The following is a 19,361-nucleotide window of genomic DNA, read 5'->3' as shown; positions in this document are numbered from 1 at the left end:
ACATGTTATTTATTTTACAGCAACATGGTACATTGTTGAATCCCAGAAGGAAAAACAGGAGAATAATAAGTAAATCAAATCAGGTAGCCTCTAACTGAACAATATATATAGTTTTTCAGTCATTCTCTAAAAGGACATAAATTTCTATATGTTTTCCAATACTGCTGAAATTGTGAAGCCTCTGACTATTCAGGAAAAATATGAAAACTATTACATAAAATTTCATTCATAACTTATTTTTTAAAATAGTATAATTCATTCTTAGATTATAACTCAGGTATCTCTCACTATCATTTTTCTTTTTCTCTGGTTCTGCCTACAGCAAAGTCAAATAACTGAATTTATTTCAGGATTAACTATTATATTTCAGTAGAGGACAGAGAGCAACAGTGTTGCCTCTGAGTCTTTTTCATACCTTGTCTTCCTTTCCTGAGCTCCTTTTGTCTACCACTGCTCTAATCTAAAATCCATATCCTCTGTTATATTTTCTACACCAAATTACCATAACTTAATGTGCTAATTTATAATTAATAAAGAATATCCGATTTTCTCTATGTACTTAAGAAATAACAAAGCCCAGATACACATAATGGGCCTACAAATAAAACACATGGGAGCGCAGAAATGATAGAACTGAAATATGTCCAAGTCAAGTTGTTCAGTTGCCTCCTGAACACAAGAAAAGGCTATTAAAGCTAAATTCGTTTTTGGCATTAAACAATCTTTTAACATGTTCCCTTTGTTGATGAAGTCTCTTTCATTGTTTTCATTTTTACTCTTTATTCTAGAAATGTTTTCATGCATTTACTAAATACAATCATAGATACTCCTTGCTATAAAAGTACTTACAGATTATATGGCTTAACACTGTCTTGGAAATATCTTTTTTTAAATTAATTTATTTTTGTCTTAAATATCTTTTAAAATCTTCTTTAATTGTTATACTCTTGTCTCAGTCAGTGTTTTGTTATGTTTTGGTGAGGAATTTTGTAAGCGGCTCACATTGAGTCTTTCAAATATTGTTCTGTCACTCACCTGAAATTGATCATTTGCATATGCAGGAATTACCTTACAAACACATGCAACAATTTATCAAATCTCCTTCAAAAATTAGTCCAAGTACTGTTTCCTTTCGAAAGTAATCCCTTACCTCACTGGAAAAATATTGACCTCCTTTAAATATTGCTAGTATTTTAAAATATAATATTGTGTTTTGTTATATATTAATTAAACAATATATACAATTATATGTTACACTATACATACCATATGACATATATGTGTTTCTATACACATATAAATATATGCTTATATGTGTACACATGTATGTGTATATATATGTAGAGAGGGAGATATCTATGTCTATATCTATATCTATATCTAGAGAGAGAGAGAGAGATTGACCATTTAAATTATGTGATTACGGGCGGAGCAAGATGGCCGAATAGGAACAGCTCCAGTCTCCAACTCCCAGCGCGAGCGACACAGAAGACCGGTGATTTCTGCATTTTCAACTGAGGTACTGGGGTCATCTCTTTAGGGAGTGCCGGACAATCGGTGCTTGTCAGCTGCTGCAGCCTGACCAGCGTGAGCTGAAGCAGGGCGAGGCATCGCCTCACCTGGAAGCGCAAGGGGGAAGGGAATCCCTTTTCCTAGCCAGGGGAACTGAGACACACAACACCTGGAAAATCGGGTAACTCCCACCCCAATACTGCGCTTTAAGGAAACAGGCACACCAGGAGAATATATCCCATACCTGGCCGGGAGGGTCCCACGCCCACGGAGCCTCCCTCACTGCTAACACAGCCGTCTGCGGCGATCTATACGCAAGGCAGCAGCGAGGCTGGGGGAGGGGCGCCCGCCATTGCTGAGGCTTAAGTAGGTAAAAAAAGCCGCTGGGAAGCTCGAACTGGGTGGAGCTCACAGCAGCTCAAGGAAGCCTGCCTGTCTCTGTAGACTCTACCTCTGCGGACAGCGCACAGCTGCAGTCCATTAGGGGAAAGAGCGAGGCCTTGCAGACGCGAATGACTCTGTCTGACAGCTTTGGGGAGAGCCGTGGATCTCCTAAAGCGGAGGTTGAGATCTGAGAACGGACAGACTGCCTGCTCAGGTGGGTCCCTGACCCCTGAGTAGCCTAGCTGGGAGACATCCCCCACTAGGGGCAGTCTGACACCCCACACCTCACAGGGTGGAGTCACCCCTGAGAGGAAACTTCCAAAGAAAGAATCAGACAGGTACACTCGCTGTTCAGCAATATTCTATCTTCCGCAACCTCTGCTGCTGATACCCAGGCAAACAGGGTCTGGAGTGGACCTCAAGCAATCTCCAACAGACCAACAGACAGTCCTTCTGACTGTCAGACGGAAAACTATCAAACAGGAAGGACACCTATACCAAAGCCCCATCAGTACGTCACCATCATCAAAGACCAGAGACAGATAAAACCACAAAGATGGGGAAGAAGCAGGGCAGAAAAGCTGGAAATTCAAAAAATAAGAGCGCATCTCCCCCTGCAAAGGAGCGCAGCCCATCGCCAGCAACGGATCAAAGCTGGTCAGAGAATGACTTTGACGAGATGAGAGAAGAAGGCTTCAGTCCATCAAACCTCTCAGAGCTAAAGGAGGAATTACGTACCCAGCGCAAAGAAACTAAAAATCTTGAAAAAAAAGTGGAAGAATTGACAGCTAAACTAATTAATGCAGAGAAGATCATAAACGAAATGACAGAGATGAAAACCATGACACGAGAAATACGTGACAAATGCACAAGCTTCAGTAACCGACTCGATCAACTGGAAGAAAGAGTATCAGCGATTGAGGATCAAATGAATGAAATGAAGCGAGAAGAGAAACCAAAAGAAAAAAGAAGAAAAAGAAATGAACAAAGCCTGCAAGAAGTATGGGATTATGTAAAAAGACCAAATCTACGTCTGATTGGGGTGCCTGAAAATGAGGGGGAAAATGGAACCAAGTTGGAAAACACTCTTCAGGATATCATCCAGGAGAACTTCCCCAACCTAGTAGGGCAGGACAACATTCAAATTCAGGAAATACAGAGAACGCCACAAAGATACTCCTCCAGAAGAGCAACTCCAAGACACATAATTGCCAGATTCACCAAAGTTGAAATGAAGGAAAAAATCTTAAGGGCAGCCAGAGAGAAAGGTCGGGTTACCCACAAAGGGAAGCCCATCAGACTAACAGCAGACCTCTCGGCAGAAACTCTCCAAGCCAGAAGAGAGTGGGGGCCAATATTCAACGTTCTTAAAGAAAAGAATTTTCAACCCAGAATTTCATATCCAGCCAAACTAAGCTTCATCAGTGAAGGAGAAATAAAATCCTTTACAGATAAGCAAATGCTTAGAGATTTTGTCACCACCAGGCCTGCCTTACAAGAGACCCTGAAGGAAGCACTAAACATGGAAAGGAACAACCGGTACCACCATTGCAAAAACATGCCAAAATGTAAAGACCATCGAGGCTAGGAAGAAACTGCATCAACTAACGAGCAAAATAACCAGTTAATATCATAATGACAGGATCAAGTTCACACATAACAATATTAACCTTAAATGTCAATGGACTAAATGCTCCAATGAAAAGACACAGACTGGCAAACTGGATAAAGAGTCAAGACCCATCAGTCTGCTGTATTCAGGAGACCCATCTCACATGCAGAGACATACATAGGCTCAAAATAAAGGGATGGAGGAAGATCTACCAAGCAAATGGAGAACAAAAAAAAGCAGGGGTTGCAATCCTAGTCTCTGATAAAACAGACTTTAAACCATCAAAGATCAAAAGAGACAAAGAAGGCCATTACATAATGGTAAAGGGATCAATTCAACAGGAAGAGCTAACTCTCCTAAATATCTATGCACCCAATACAGGAGCACCCAGATTCATAAAGCAAGTCCTTAGAGACCTACAAAGAGACTTAGACTCCCATACAATAATAATGGGAGACTTCAACACCCCACTGTCAACATTAGACAGATCAACGAGACAGAAAGTTAACAAGGATATCCAGGAATTGAACTCATCTCTGCAACAAGCGGACCTAATAGACATCTAGAGAACTCTCCACCCCAAATCAACAGAATATACATTCTTCTCAGCACCACATCGCACTTATTCCAAAATTGACCACATAATTGGAAGTAAAGCACTCCTCAGCAAATGTACAAGAACAGAAATTATAACAAACTGTCTCTCAGACCACAGTGCAATCAAACTAGAACTCAGGACTAAGAAACTCAATCAAAACCACTCAACTACATGGAAACTGAACAACCTGCTCCTGAATGACTACTGGGTACATAACGAAATGAAAGCAGAAATAACGATGTTCTTTGAAACCAATGAGAACAAAGATACAACATACCAGAATCTCTGGGACACATTTAAAGCAGTGTGTAGAGGGAAACTTATAGCACTAAATGCCCACAAGAGAAAGCAGGAGAGATCTAAAATTGACACTCTAATATCACAATTAAAAGAACTAGAGAGGCAAGAGCAAACACATTCAAAAGCTAGAAGAAGGCAAGAAATAACTAAGATCAGAGCAGAACTGAAGGAGATAGAGACACAAAAAACCCTCCAAAAAATCAATGAATCCAGGAGTTGGTTGTTTGAAAAGATCAACAAAATTGACAGACCGCTAGCAAGACTAATAAAGAAGAAAAGAGAGAGGAATCAAATAGTCGCAATAAAAAATGATAAAGGGGATATCACCACCGACCCCACAGAAATACAAACAACCATCAGAAAATACTATAAATGCCTCTACGCAAATCAACTAGAAAATCTAGAAGAAATGGATAATTTCCTGGACACTTACACTCTCCCAAGACTAAACCAGGAAGAAGTTGAATCCCTGAATAGACCAATAGCAGGCTCTGAAATTGAGGCAACAATTAATAGCCTACCCACCAAAAAAAGTCCAGGACCAGATGTATTCACAGCTGAATGCTACCAGAGGTACAAGGAGGAGCTGGTACCATTCCTTCTGAAACTATTCCAATCAATAGAAAAAGAGGGAATCCTCCCTAACTCTTTTTATGTGGCCAACATCATCCTGATACCAAAGCCTGGCAGAGACAAAACAAAAAAAGAGAATTTTAGACCAATATCCCTGATGAACATCGATGCAAAAATTCTCAATAAAATACTGGCAAACCGGATTCAGCAGCACATCAAAAAGCTTATCCACCATGATCAAGTGGGCTTCATCCCTGGGATGCAAGGCTGGTTCAACACTCGCAAATCAATAAACGTAATCCAGCATATAAACAGAACCAAAGACAAGAACCACATGATTATCTCAATAGATGCAGAAAAGGCTTTTGACAAAATTCAACAGCCCTTTATGCTAAAAACGCTCAATAAATTGGTATTGATGGAACGTACCTCAAAATAATAAGAGCTATGTATGACAAACCCACAGCTAATATCATACTGAATGGGCAAAAACTGGAAAAATTCCCTTTGAAAACTGGCACAAGACAGGGATGCCCTCTCTCACCACTCCTATTCAACATAGTGTTGGAAGTTCTGGCTAGGGCAATCAGGCAAGAGAAAGAAATCAAGGGTATCCAGTTAGGAAAAGAAGTCAAACTGTCCCTGTTTGCAGATGACATGATTGTATATTTAGAAAACCCCATTGTCTCAGCCCAAAATCTCCTTAAGCTGATAAGCAACTTCAGCAAAGTCTCAGGATACAAAATTAATGTGCAAAAATCACAAGCATTCTTATACACCAGTAACAGACAAGCAGAGAGCCAAATCAGGAATGAACTTCCATTCACAATTGCTTCAAAGAGAATAAAATACCTAGGAATCCAGCTTACAAGGGATGTCAAGGACCTCTTCAAGGAGAACTACAAACCACTGCTCAGTGAAATCAAAGAGGACACAAACAAATGGAAGAACATACCATGCTCATGGATAGGAAGAATCAATATCGTGAAAATGGCCATACTGCCCAAGGTTATTTATAGATTCAATGCCATCCCCATCAAGCTACCAATGACTTTCTTCACAGAATTGGAAAAAACGGCTTTAAAGTTCATATGGAACCAAAAAAGAGCCCGCATTGCCAAGACAATCCTAAGTCAAAAGGACAAAGCTGGAGGCGTCACGCTACCTGACTTCAAACTATACTACAAGGCTACAGTAACCAAAACAGCATGGTACTGGTACCACAACAGAATATAGACCAATGGAACAGAACAGAGTCCTCAGAAATAATACCACACATCTACAGCCATCTGATCTTTGACAAACCTGACAAAAACAAGAAATGGGGAAAGGATTCCCTATTTAATAAATGGTGCTGGGAAAATTGGCTAGCCATAAGTAGAAAGCTGAAACTGGATCCTTTCCTTACCCCTTATACGAAAATTAATTCAAGGTGGATCAGAGACTTAAATGTTAGACCTAATACCATAAAAACCCTAGAAGAAAATCTAGGTAGTACCATTCAGGACATAGGCATGGGCAAGGACTTCATGTCTAAAACACCAAAAGCAATGGCAGCAAAAGCAAAAATTGACACATGGGATCTAATCAAACTAAAGAGCTTTTGCACAGCAAAAGAAACTACCATCAGAGTGAACAGGCAACCTACAGAATGGGAGAAAATTTTTGCAACCTACTCATCTGACAAAGGGCTAATATCCAGAATCTACAAAGAACTCAAACAAATATACAAGAAAAAAACAAACAACCCCATCAAAAAGTGGGGAAAGGATATGAACAGACATTTCTCAAAAGAAGACATCCATACAGCCAACAGACACATGAAAAAATGCTCATCATCACTCGCCATCAGAGAAATGCAAATCAAAACAACAATGAGATACCATCTCACACCAGTTAGAATGGCAATCATTAAGAAGTCAGGAAACAACAGGTGTTGGAGAGGATGTGGAGAAATAGGAACACTTTTACACTGTTGATGGGATTGTAAACTAGTTCAACCATTATGGAAAACAGTATGGCGATTCCTCAAGGATCTAGAACTAGATGTACCATATGACCCAGCCATCCCACTACTGGGTATATACCCAAAGGATTATAAATTACTCTACTACAAAGACACATGCACACGTATGTTTATTGCGGCACTATTCACAACAACAAAGACTTGTAATCAACCCAAATGTCCATCTGTGACAGACTGGATTAAGAAAATGTGGCACATATACACCATGGAATACTATGCAGCCATAAAAAAGGATGAGTTTGCGTCCTTTGTAGGGACATGGATGCAGCTGGAATCCATCATTCTTAGCAAAGTATCACAAGAAGAGATAACCAAACACCGCATGTTCTCACTCATAGGTGGGAACTGAACAATGAGATCACTTGGACTCGGGAAGGGGAACATCACACACTGGGGCCTATCATGGGGAGTGGGGAGGAGGGAGGGATTGCATTGGGGAGTTATACATGATATAAACGTCATGCACATGTACCCTAGAACTTAAAGTATAATAAAAAATAAAAAATAAAAAATAAATTGAAAAAAAAAAGAAAAAGAAAAAAATAATAATAAATTATGTGATTACTTCAGTATTATGTAATGCTTTGATTTATGGTATTTTTAACATTTCTACTGTCATTTATGCTATAATATTGCTGTAACATGTTCTCAAAATAACTTCCCTTACAACTACAACTCTTCTATTTTTTTCCTATTTTTCTCTCATTCATCTAACATATTGTGTTTGAAATTCCATATTCTATCTTCTCTTGGTGACAACACACAGACATCTCACGTGCATGTGTAAATACTCACAACATATGCACACAAATCACTTAAAGGTCATAAACGACCTATATATTAATCATTGGAAAAAAGCATGGACAAACCTTATATTAATGAATCCAAGGTCAGCAAAAAATGTTTCCTGGCCATTTTAATAGCTTTTCACAAGGACCCAAGGTGTTTAGCAGCTTTAAAGTCCATGTGCAAGTCTGTAAAATCCTTTATTCAATGAATTTTTTTTTCACTCTGGTTGGACATTGAGGTAAATATGAAAGTCACCCTAAATAAAAATTGTACCCTTTTCCCTTTAGTGAAAGAAGATCCACATTTCTGTCAGCCCAATTCGAGTAAAATCTGATATTTAAAACTAAAGAAGATGGTAATCACTCTGATTCTCAAAGTACTCATTTGTCAAATGGGAATAACAGTATCAGCTACATGGAGATTTTATAGAAATTAAATAAGGTAAAATAGTTTGGCAACTAAAAAAATAAATAAATCCCTTTAAGTTCCTATCATACTGCTGTTCTTCCATCCTCAGTAGCTTTAAAAGAACCTTCAAAATTGATTAATTCAGGACATTTTTATGATCTTCCAGGTTAGAGATCAAACAGGGAAATGGCACTCATTATTGTAGAAATACCTCTGTGTATGTTCATATCTGGCCAATCTATGGATGCAGGAAAACCTGATTTTCTACTAGCTCTATGAACTTCGAAAATTACTTAACCTCGTTCAGCCTAATATTCCTTTGTGTGATACAATTAATAATCTTTACTTTGCATCTGTTTTTTAAATATTATAAATATATGCAATATACTTATAATGACACATAATTCATTAACGTTAGTTATGGAAGTAGTAGCCTCTCTTCTATATGAAGACATTTTGTAAACAGAAAATATTTTCATTCATTCCTCCTGCATGTCTGTTGTGAAAGTACATATAAAGTTATAAGGTGTAATAGCCCCAATTTGAGAGATGAGGAATGGAGACTAGACATATGCTACGTTTATATCTATTGCACACTGATTAAAATTCTGTTAAATTCCGTTAATAGTTACATCAAAATAATATTTTATACCTTAATTTTAATAAACATTACTTCACTAAGCAAGATAAAGCAGCTGAACCAATAATAAACAAAATTCTGCATATAATATACAGCCTTAGGAACAAAAAAGCCAACAGGACGTCTCCGATCTGATGTAACCATTTAATGACATGCACAGGTGGCAGAATCTCCCTATATCTGATGACAGAAGAGTAGGAAATGAGAGCATAAAAGAATGACATACTCTGGGAAAAGGAATCTGGTCACATTCTTGACCTACTCTCATATGTGTTCTACTGTTTCTGATTTTGTGGACAACATAACTCTAAACTCCCCACATTTCAACCAACAGTAGAAATGGGTAGAGAATAATGACTATGCTAGAGTCAAAGGTACCCATTGTCACAGCATCTGTCATTAACTGATAACTATCATTGGCTTTCTGGCTAATAGTGATCATTGGCTATTTCCTCCCCAAAAGATTACCCTCCCAGACTCTAATAGATACTACCTGTCATTAGAACCTAAGGTGGGAGATTTACAAAAATTCAGTACTTAGCACTGAAACTTCTTCTTTGTCTAGTTATGTAAATGCATGTTTCCGCTTCTTTGTAAGAGCCTGTTGTTATGATAGCCTCACATAATTTGAGTTCCATAAACTATTTTTCTCTGTTTTTTTTTTTCCTGTACTCATCTTAGCAGCCAAAGGAAATATAATTATCACCTTATTTATAAAGCTTATCTTTTTTCAATTATGGTAATGTGTTTCTAACTTGCCATTCTTAATATATGACCATAAATCCCACTTCTATACTTACTGCTAACACTTCATACTTGTCTACTGTTCTTTAACTAAAAGTCCTAATTCTCTGTTTTACATTTTTAGTAACATATGGATTAGTAAAAACGTGATTGTGATTTAGATTCAAATGAGGAATCTGATGAATGATATAAGCCTCCCATCTCCCTCACATGAATTATATATACAAACAAGTTTACCCATCAACTTAGAGGTTAGGGTCACCTTCAAGCTTATTTTTGGATAAATTTTCCAGCCAGAAACCCTGAATTAACAATGCTGTACATAGAGAATTTTGTAGCAAATTAATTTAAACTTACAAGACTCAGAATCAAAGAGAAGTAGCCACTCTTCCTCTAAGTTGAGTGAACTTAATGATCTTATTAATTTTTCTGTACCCTACTTAACTCATCAATAAAGTTAAGTTGGCTCACTTGGTGTCTAGAGGCTCCTTAGCTCCAATTATTAAATATTCCATAATTCTAATTTCTAAGTACTGTTAAATCATAACTCTCTACTATTCAAGTACATTTTATTCCTCTGCAGAGGTTGAAATACCATGCAATGAAGCTTTGAAAATCACACAGAATATGCATTTACATCAATGGATGATCACATTAATACATCTTAGGTCAAATAATTGATAGGAGACACTGTATTATGATTAGGCATTTTACATGTATTATGTAACCGATGTTCACAAAACTTTTGTACGGCAGTATGATCACATTTTATAGATAAAGAGACTGAATATCAGAGAAATTAAGTGATGTTATCATAATCATATAAGTTGCCATGAGTCAATCAGTGGCAGAGATAGGATTTAGATCCATGATCCATCATCATACATCATTTTCCACCATCACATTTCACTTAAAAATAGTATTTGATAAAGACATTTAAAAATGTGAATACATAATTTAAAATGTGTTTTGATGTTTACTTTTAATATAGGGTTTTTCAGTATATTGAATCTATTGAAACAGCATCACACATCATTACCTGTGGTGGAAGCAGTGGCAGTCTTATAAAGGCAAGGAGCATGCTCAGGTCGTTGCATCTACTCTGCATGTCATACTTGACCCACATCATCAATGCATGGAAAATGGTTTCTTCATCAGGAACATTGACATCATCACTGGCCAGTAGTTTGTGGAGCTCCTCAGCTGGAAGGAGTAAAAACTCTTGATTTCTGATAACTTCCATTATGTTTTCCTGCAGGGAGAAAACATCTTGGCATAAATTCTGTTTCACTTTTATTTAGCTAGTAAAGCATTTCAGAAAGAAATAAGAAAAGTAGTCAATAACCTTTGTTCTCATTATAACATAATCCTTGAGACTCAATCCTTCAGAAACTAGAAACTGTTAAGATGAAAGCATTATAATTGTAATTGAAGTGTAAATGTATCCCAGACAGCACAGATCTTGTAATAAGTGGAGGATTATAATACTGAGCTTTGTTATGCCGGCAGAACGTGCTAAGTGATTAAATGTTCAAGTTTCAAGTGTACTGCTATATAAGATTTGGTGAACAGGAAAAAATAACATTTCACATTTTTAAAAGCTTGACTGTATATATATAGACATATATATGAGAATCAGAAAATGATACTAAAATTGCATAGATAAAAGTAGCACTATAAGATGCACCATTGTTTATTCAAAAGAGAAAGAATAGGATATATAGGCCACTGAAGTCACAACATCCAGTATGTTCCACCCTGCTATTATCTATTTTCCCTCCCTCCTTTCACGACAATTTATTTGGCTTAATTCATATTCCCATTTATTTTCTTCCTGATTGCTCCCATAATCTCTTAATTACGCTGCCTAACTCTATTCTTAGATTCTCAGTTTCATCCTCTATCATGATGCCAGAATAATATTTCCAAAACATAAATGTGCTCGTGGTTTTATTCTGAAGCTTTTGTTTTGTTTTGTTTTGTTTTATGATTTCTCCTTATCTTTTGGTTCAAATTTATTGTTTTAGCAAGCTGCTGTTCATACCTTTTCTGATTCTCTTTGTTTTTCAATTTGCCATCTTGTTTGACATGTCCTCCCTCATTTACTGCATTGCTTAAAATGACTTTTATCAACCTTGCTGTTCTAAATTTCTGCCACATTCCAAGATTCAATTCAAGAGCTACCTATTATATAAGGTTCCTCAAGTTTCTATTGAGTCCCATTTGACCTGGTGACGCCTTCACTATCCCCTTATGGTATGTAGTGGGTGTATCCCTGCCACAGCAGATACCACACTGCAGCCTAATCTTTGGTAAACGTAGACAAATTTTCACAAATTTTAAGCTGTAATACCCTGATTTATATAACCTTGTATATCTAGATCCTGGCAGAAAGCCTAGAAAACAGCAGAGGAGCAGTACGTATTTGCTGAATACATGAATTGATAATCTCTGCAGAGAAAAATAGAATTGTAGAAACAGCGCAGGATAGTACAGTGTTTTAACAACATGTTTTTAAAACTACTTGTCAAAAACTTTCTTACATTTTAAGCAAAAAGGCTTCTGTGGACGATACATGTTTAGAGAGAAGATAGAGATTCCATTGTTTGGCCTTCTCTGCTCCACCTCTCCCCATGTCTCCTGGGATAGCTCCATGATATAACAAACACTTCTCAGGTTCTAGTTTTAAAGCCACAGTGGTGGCAGCAATATCCACAGGACACATATTTTAGTATAAAAACTGCAGTAAAGTGACACTAAGACTTGCAAAGAAGGCATTGTGACTATCCTAAACAGAGTAGAGGATTCAGCAAGTAACCATTAATCTGTATGTTAGAGCAGTTTCAAATTTATTTTTTTGAAGAGAAACCTGGCCTGTGTTATAGTATATCCTTGGAGCTGAAGTAACTTCAGCTTTCACAAAAGGGCACTAAGTTTCTTGCAGGGTGTCTGTCATATATTTACATTAATTGCATAATAATACAATTTGTAAATAATGTCTTTATTTATACTAATTGACTTCCCAGAATAACTGAAAGTAGTTATTTTGGCTCCAGTAAATTGTTTTGTTCCTTGTGTTTCCTTTGGGTGCTATGTAAATTGTAGATGTCCAATAACTATTCATGTAATTAACAAATTAAGTGTTCTGGGATGTTTTGCCATCAGATTTAGAAAAAAAAAAAAAAAACTACGTTAAGCTAAAGATGTTCTGAGGAATCTTTGAAAGATTTGTCCATCTTTTTTTCCAGTTACTAAAAAATCTATGCCTCCATTAAAATACACACAGAACTCTCTATAGCTAGGCCATCAGAATATAGTGAGGGATATCATAAAAAACAGCTCTATGAAACTCCTAGTGGTGTCTGTCATAAAGATACTGTTCAAGGCATATTTCATTATATTTTATAGTGTCCTCTTTATGATGACCCTTGGGAGAAGTTTCTTTCAGGTTTTAGCAGCAAGAATAATTGCACTTCTCCTGAGTAAATTGGTTTGCTTTTATCATGGATGTTGTAAATTATGAAATTCATCAGATGTCTCTTTTTATTTGGCCTCCAGAAAACTTGGAGTCAAATTGAAATCTATCTGGTAGGAAGGCTATAGACTTTTATAGTTTGATTTCTTTTTCAGACATCTCTGATAATAGTTTCATTTAATACCACTACAGCAGTTTTTCTTTTCTTTTTCTTTTTATTTCTCATCTAACTTAGAGAATATTCAGGTAATTTTGTATTTTTGGAAGTTACACTAAATCTTTTGGTACCAGCAGCACTGTTTCTACAAATTGCTGTAAGTAAATGGGACCTTAGGAGCTGGTATCACATCTTTCACACTTACCTACATATTATTACATAGGTGTTAATTTTTTTTCTTCTACATTTTATTGAATTGCTCAAGTTCTCCTTGCTGTGTTCTTTTTTCCATCAAGCCTCATTTTAATGATACTTTGTTTATGATACCTACACTGTAGGTTCTGGAAATTAATTGTTTTAACATCATTATGTGTTATTGCTAAAAGAGAAAATATAAATTCAATGAGTTTCTTACATTGCTTGCATATGTTAGCAAACTCCTTACTGTCTATGAAGATCATATAACAAGAGGCCTGGTTGCCTTTTGTACAATCTCTTTCTTAGGTTTATCCAATCATCCATTCGGCATAAGTTTATTGAAACCCTGGTATATGGCCCTGGTAATCATCATAAGGACAAAATGGATTTGAATAAAAAACTCGCCATGTGGGAGACACCTATAAAAAGTGCAGTATCTGGAAAATGATAGTAGTAGAATCCAGCTTTTCAAATGAACCTAGAATATTAGAAAGGAGTTTAAACCAGAAAATGGGAAATGGAGACATACGGTATTCTGGCCAGTGAAATCCATATAAAGACATAATAACAGGGAGTATAGTATGTGATGCCATAGTTGAATATATTGAATCTCATATGAACACACATACATACATACATACATTTTCTACATATGGGTTAAAGATGCTTGTTATAAAGAAAGATTTTGGCAACAAACGTAAGTTGCCATTTCATAAGACAGGATAGTTATAAAAATAAAGGCTAAACTACTATTTACTGTGGCTTCTTCATAACATTTTAAAATAATTTTTCTAGCTAAAAAAAATGTAGTTTTGTGTTATCCTGAATAGATGGAAGTTTGGTACTGTTTTTTTTGTTTGTTTAATCATTTCCTGGACTTAATATAAACATATTTTCTAATATTCATTTCTTCTGTGCATTAATTAAATTATGGTCTTCCCCATTAATTATTGTTAATAATATAAATATAACTGTTTTGAAATTTTATTAGAAATATAACTTTTTTATCTGAAAATTAGCTGAAAACTAATGGTAATATTGTATCAAACAACATAAGTAAATCCCTTCAACTATCATCTTTTTGTTATTAGGTTTAAAATATGGATATTAAACTATAGCAACATATTTTATTATTGTTTAAATAACTTTAATTTTGTTTACTTAATGAGTAGCTAATATCAAACCAACACATTATATACTATATGTTTAACTTAAGAAATCTCTCTCTCATGGAAGTCTACTGAGTTAAGACTTATGTCTTACCATCTTATATTCTGTGACCATTAGTTAATTACAGTCAACTCCTAGTCACTGTTCTAAGCATTATGGAAGGAAGATAAATCCTTTGTCAGACCACTGCATAATCTCTGGCTTCATTTCAATGCTCCAGAGGATAAAGAATTTAATGATCTGACTAAATAGTTATTGGTTAGAAAGATGAGTTCTTAGGAGGCTCATAATGCCAAGTACCTGAAAAAACAAAAGGGGATCCTGGAATTTGGCTACATCCCCTGGTTGAGGTTGATTAGGTAAGTATGAAAAATATAATCTTTGGGTCTAATGTTTTGGGTCAAAGATTTTAAAATTTCTAATTCTGTAAGCATCCTTTGCAAGCAAAGTTTTGAGGGTTTCATGATATATGCATGGTTCTATTATTTTAAGGATTGAGATTGAAAAATTCATCTTTTGACTTCGGAGGCAATGTTTTTCCTCTTATGTTATGTACTAGATTGAAATGAAATTTTCAGTCTTCTATTTCATTGGATCCAAAGGTACAATGTAGGCTACAGTGGCTGTTTCTCCAGAGGGCACATGTGGTAAACCTTAGCCACAGCTTTGGTGTTCTCTATCAAATAGCTTTTCATTTTTTACAACAGGGCCAGGTTGATAATTTTCTAAATCTTTAAGATCTGCTTCCCTTTTGATTTTAAATTCTGTCTTTGAATTATTTCCATTTTCTTGAAATTTACTATAAGCAGTTGATGGAAGCGACGTGGCTCCTTCGATACTTGGCTTAGAGATTTCTTCTGCCAGGTATTTTGCCACTCACAATTTCTTCTTTCCACAAAACGCTGGGATGCAAATACAATTCAGCTAAGTTCTTTGCCACTTTATAACAAGGATCACTTTTCCTTCAATTACCAAAAACCTATTCCTCATTTCAATCTGAGACCTCACGAGGATGGTCTTTACTGTCATAGTTCTACCAACATTCTGATCGCAATGACTTAGGTAATCTGAGACTTTCTCTACTGTTATCTTCTGAGGTCTCACCTAAATTTCCCTTTACAGTTTGTTCAAGGCAATATCAGTTTATTCTAGCATACATTTCAAAACTCCTCCAGTCATTATTCATTACGTAGTTCCGAAGCCTCTTCCACATTTTTAGCCATTTGTTATAGTATCATTTTCTCAATTCTCACTATCAATTTCTGTCTTACTTATTTTCTGAGCTGCTATAAAAACCATCTTAGACTGGATAATTTATAAACTACAGAACATTTTTGCTCACAGTTTTAGAGACTGGAAAGTCCAAGATCAAGGCACCAGCAGATTTGTTATCTGGCGAGGGCTCCTTCCTTATAGATGGCATTTTCTTGCTATATTCTCATACGGCAGAAGAAGCAAACAAGCTTCTTCTGGCCTCTTACAAGGGCACTAATCCCATTAATAAAGGCAGAGCCCTTATGATCCAAATACCTCATCATGTCCTTTAGCTTTTAATATAAGCACAGTGGGGATTAGGTTTTAACATATGTAATTTGAGGGGACACAAATCATAGCAGCATCCCTTCCAAAGGTTATATTTAACATTAACCTAAGAATATGACCTTAGGTGGAAATAGGGTCTTTGCAAATATAGTTGATTAAGTTAAGAAAAAGTCATACTGGATTGGGATGGACCATAATCTAATGACTGTGGTCTTTCCAAGAGACATTCTGAGGCACACAGATACACAGTGAGTAGAACTCAGTGTGAAGAAATGAGAGACACAAAGGGAAGAAGGCTATCTGAGATGGAGGCAGAGATTGTGTGTAGTTATGCTACCACAAACTGAGGAATAACAAAGATTGTCAGTAACAGAAGCTGGAAGAAGCAAGAACGGATTCTTCTCCAGACACTTTAGGAAAACACATGACCCCAGGAACAATGTGACTTTGAATTTCCAGTCTTTAGAACTGTGAAAAAGTAATTGTAATGTATTTTAAGCCACCCATTTTGTGGAATTTTGTACAGCAGATCTAGGAAACTAACACACATTGTTGGAGAAATGTATAAAAATTATAATTTAAAAAAAAACTTACTTTAAAAATCTCAAATAAACTTAAGAAAGCATCACAACTATTTCCAATCTTTAAGAATTTCTAAGTTATTTCTTTTATGGAGTAATGCCTTTAAGAAATACTAGTTTTCCCATGTCCCTTATGGAGGATAGCAAATATCAAGAGTTGTAAATACAATCCGGGCGAACACCTTAAGAGTAAGGCTGCATATATGTGTATTTGTTGCATAGGTCATATATATATGTACATATATATATATATATATATATATATATATAATTTCCTATTGATTTTTAGAATTTAAACTTTCTAAAAATGCAGAGTTGAGAAAGGCATCTCCCTTCAAGTATCAAGTGTTTTTAGTAACCTTATTGTTGCTGCACTGACATACTACTGTCAAGATTCTAACTTTTTCAGGCTTTAAAACAAATTTTCCTGGGCTTTTGATTATTTGCCTTGCCCGAATTTTTAATCCCTGTGTCAAAGTTGCTGACTGAACTGTTGAACACTACCTTAGAATTTCAAAGGGAATGGAAACTCTTTATGAGATTGTCGCAACTTATTATTTTACTGGGGAGAATGCTGAAGCTGAGAGGAGCTCAAATATAGTCATACTCATGGTCAAGATAAGGCTAGGATTAGAAACTCAGCCTTTTGTCCTTAAGTCTATGACACTTCCCATTATACTACCTGGTCTATCTATTATTTGATTTTTTTTTTTTTTCTGGTTCTCCTCACCCATCTATTTTGAGCTTAATGTCTTACTTTGACCTATGTGACATATATGCACCCTCACTCTTGAGATGCTCACCTGGATTTTATTTACAACTCTTGATATTTCTGGGTCTCACAACATGGTATGGTGATTATGGGTGATTTAATTTGGAGAGTTGGACAGGATTTAGATGTCAACTCTGCTACTTACTGACTGTGTGACATTAGGGAGTTAGGTTTCTTGTATGTAAATGAGGATGAAAATAGCGTCCATCATAATGCATTCTTATCAGAATTAGGTATGAAGACTAAATTAAATTTATTATCCTTAGAGGAGTGCCTATCTCATAGAAAGGAACACGTGTTAGCCATTACTATTCTGCATCTGACCCTACCCTTCACTTCAACCTCCTCTTGCTAGCTCTAGAGGCTACATTAACATTATTTTCTCTATTTTTCTGATTATTCAGTCATTCAAGCTGATGGGTGAGGAGAATCAGAAAAAAATTAATCAAATAGATACGCCAGGTAGTATAATGGGAAGTGTCATAGACTTAAGGACAAAAGGCTGAGTTTCTAATCCTAGCCTTATCTTGACCATGAGCATGACTATATGTGAGCTCCTCTCAGCTTCAGCATTCTCCCCAGTAAAATAACAAGTTGCGACAATCTCATAATGAGTCTCCATTCCCTTTGAAATTCTAAGGTAGTGTTCAACAGTTCCGTCAGCAACTTTGACACAGGGATTAAATATTCAGGCAAGGCAAATAATCAAAACATTCAATTCATGTTTACGGGATTCTTTCTTTATGCGTAGTATATGCTTAATACTGGAAACACAGAAATTTAAAAAAGAAAGATTCTGGCCTTAAGAATTTTACTTTCTAGTGAGGGGGACAGTATAGTATTATAAGATAATTGCATCCATTTATAATAAGAAGAAAATTTAGTGATTTGAAGAGGATGACAACAGAAGTGAAATAAAAGAGACCAGACTACATTTTTGTCCTTTCTGCAATAACAATTTCCAAAAAAGAAAATGTTTGTAATAGAAAATAGATTCAAAAAGCACTAAGAAAATATTAGTGTCATCTGGTCCAATTCTCATTATCTAGACAGAATATCAAATAGGAATTACCGCTATCTAACATATTCTTAAATTAGAAGCATTCTTTGAAATCACTTAATTTAATTCACAATCCATGCACTTTTCTGTGCACTGATTACCCAGTAATTATTTTCAGTGATGGGAAACCCATGACCCTGTGAGGAAGCTCCTATCACTGCTGAATAGTTCTATTAGAAAATTGTCCGATTTTTGAAGTAACATCTGCCTTCTTGTAATTTTCTTTCATCCAAGGGCAAATCAATTACTATTCTGTTTATCACCTTTGTAAATGCCTGCAGATTAATATTTTTCCTTCTCAAAAAAATTCGGCAAGATGGCCGAATAGGAGCAGCTCCAGTCTCCAACTCCCAGCGCGAGCGACACAGAAGACCGGTGATTTCTGCGTTTTCAACTGAGGTACTGGGGTCATCTCGCTAGGGAGTGCCGGACAATCGGTGCTGGTCAGCTGCTGCAGCCTGACCAGCGTGAGCTGAAGCAGGGCGAGGCATCGCCTCACCTGGAAGCGCAAGGGGGAAAGGGATCCCTTTTCCTAGCCAGGGGAACTGAGACACACAACACCTGGAAAATCGGGTAACTCCCACCCCAATACTGCGCTTTAAGGAAACAGGCACACCAGGAGAATATATCCCACACCTGGCCGGGAGGGTCCCACGCCCATGGAGCCTCCCTCACTGCTAACACAGCCGTCTGCGGGGATCTATCCGCAAGGCAGCAGCGAGGCTGGGGGAGGGGCGCCCGCCATTGCTGAGGCTTAAGTAGGTAAACAAAGCTGCTGGGAAGCTCGAACTGGGTGGAGCTCACAGCAGCTCAAGGAAGC

At 36.5% G+C, this 19,361-nt stretch overlaps 1 protein-coding gene and 1 long non-coding RNA gene across 3 annotated transcripts in view; one reads left to right on the top strand and one right to left on the bottom strand.

The window, feature by feature from the left end:
* Positions 1-19,361, bottom strand: part of KLHL1 (kelch like family member 1) — a 456,085-nt gene that overhangs the window by 185,529 nt on the left and 251,195 nt on the right. For both annotated transcript variants that reach the window (XM_033177586.1, XM_033177587.1), the window contains one exon: positions 10,626-10,838. In XM_033177586.1, coding sequence (XP_033033477.1) covers positions 10,626-10,838 — 213 coding nt within the window. The remainder of the gene's footprint in view (positions 1-10,625; positions 10,839-19,361) is intronic.
* LOC117063708 lies at positions 12-10,711 on the top strand. The gene is made up of 3 exons (XR_004429042.1): positions 12-83; positions 8,082-8,235; positions 10,578-10,711. It is a non-coding gene; the product is annotated as an uncharacterized LOC117063708 (long non-coding RNA).

The sequence above is a fragment of the Trachypithecus francoisi genome, unplaced genomic scaffold, assembly GCF_009764315.1.
Source record: "Trachypithecus francoisi isolate TF-2019V2 unplaced genomic scaffold, Tfra_2.0 Lachesis_group18, whole genome shotgun sequence".
NCBI classification, from domain to species: domain Eukaryota; kingdom Metazoa; phylum Chordata; class Mammalia; order Primates; family Cercopithecidae; genus Trachypithecus; species Trachypithecus francoisi.
This window is presented reverse-complemented; position numbering and strand designations above follow the sequence as displayed.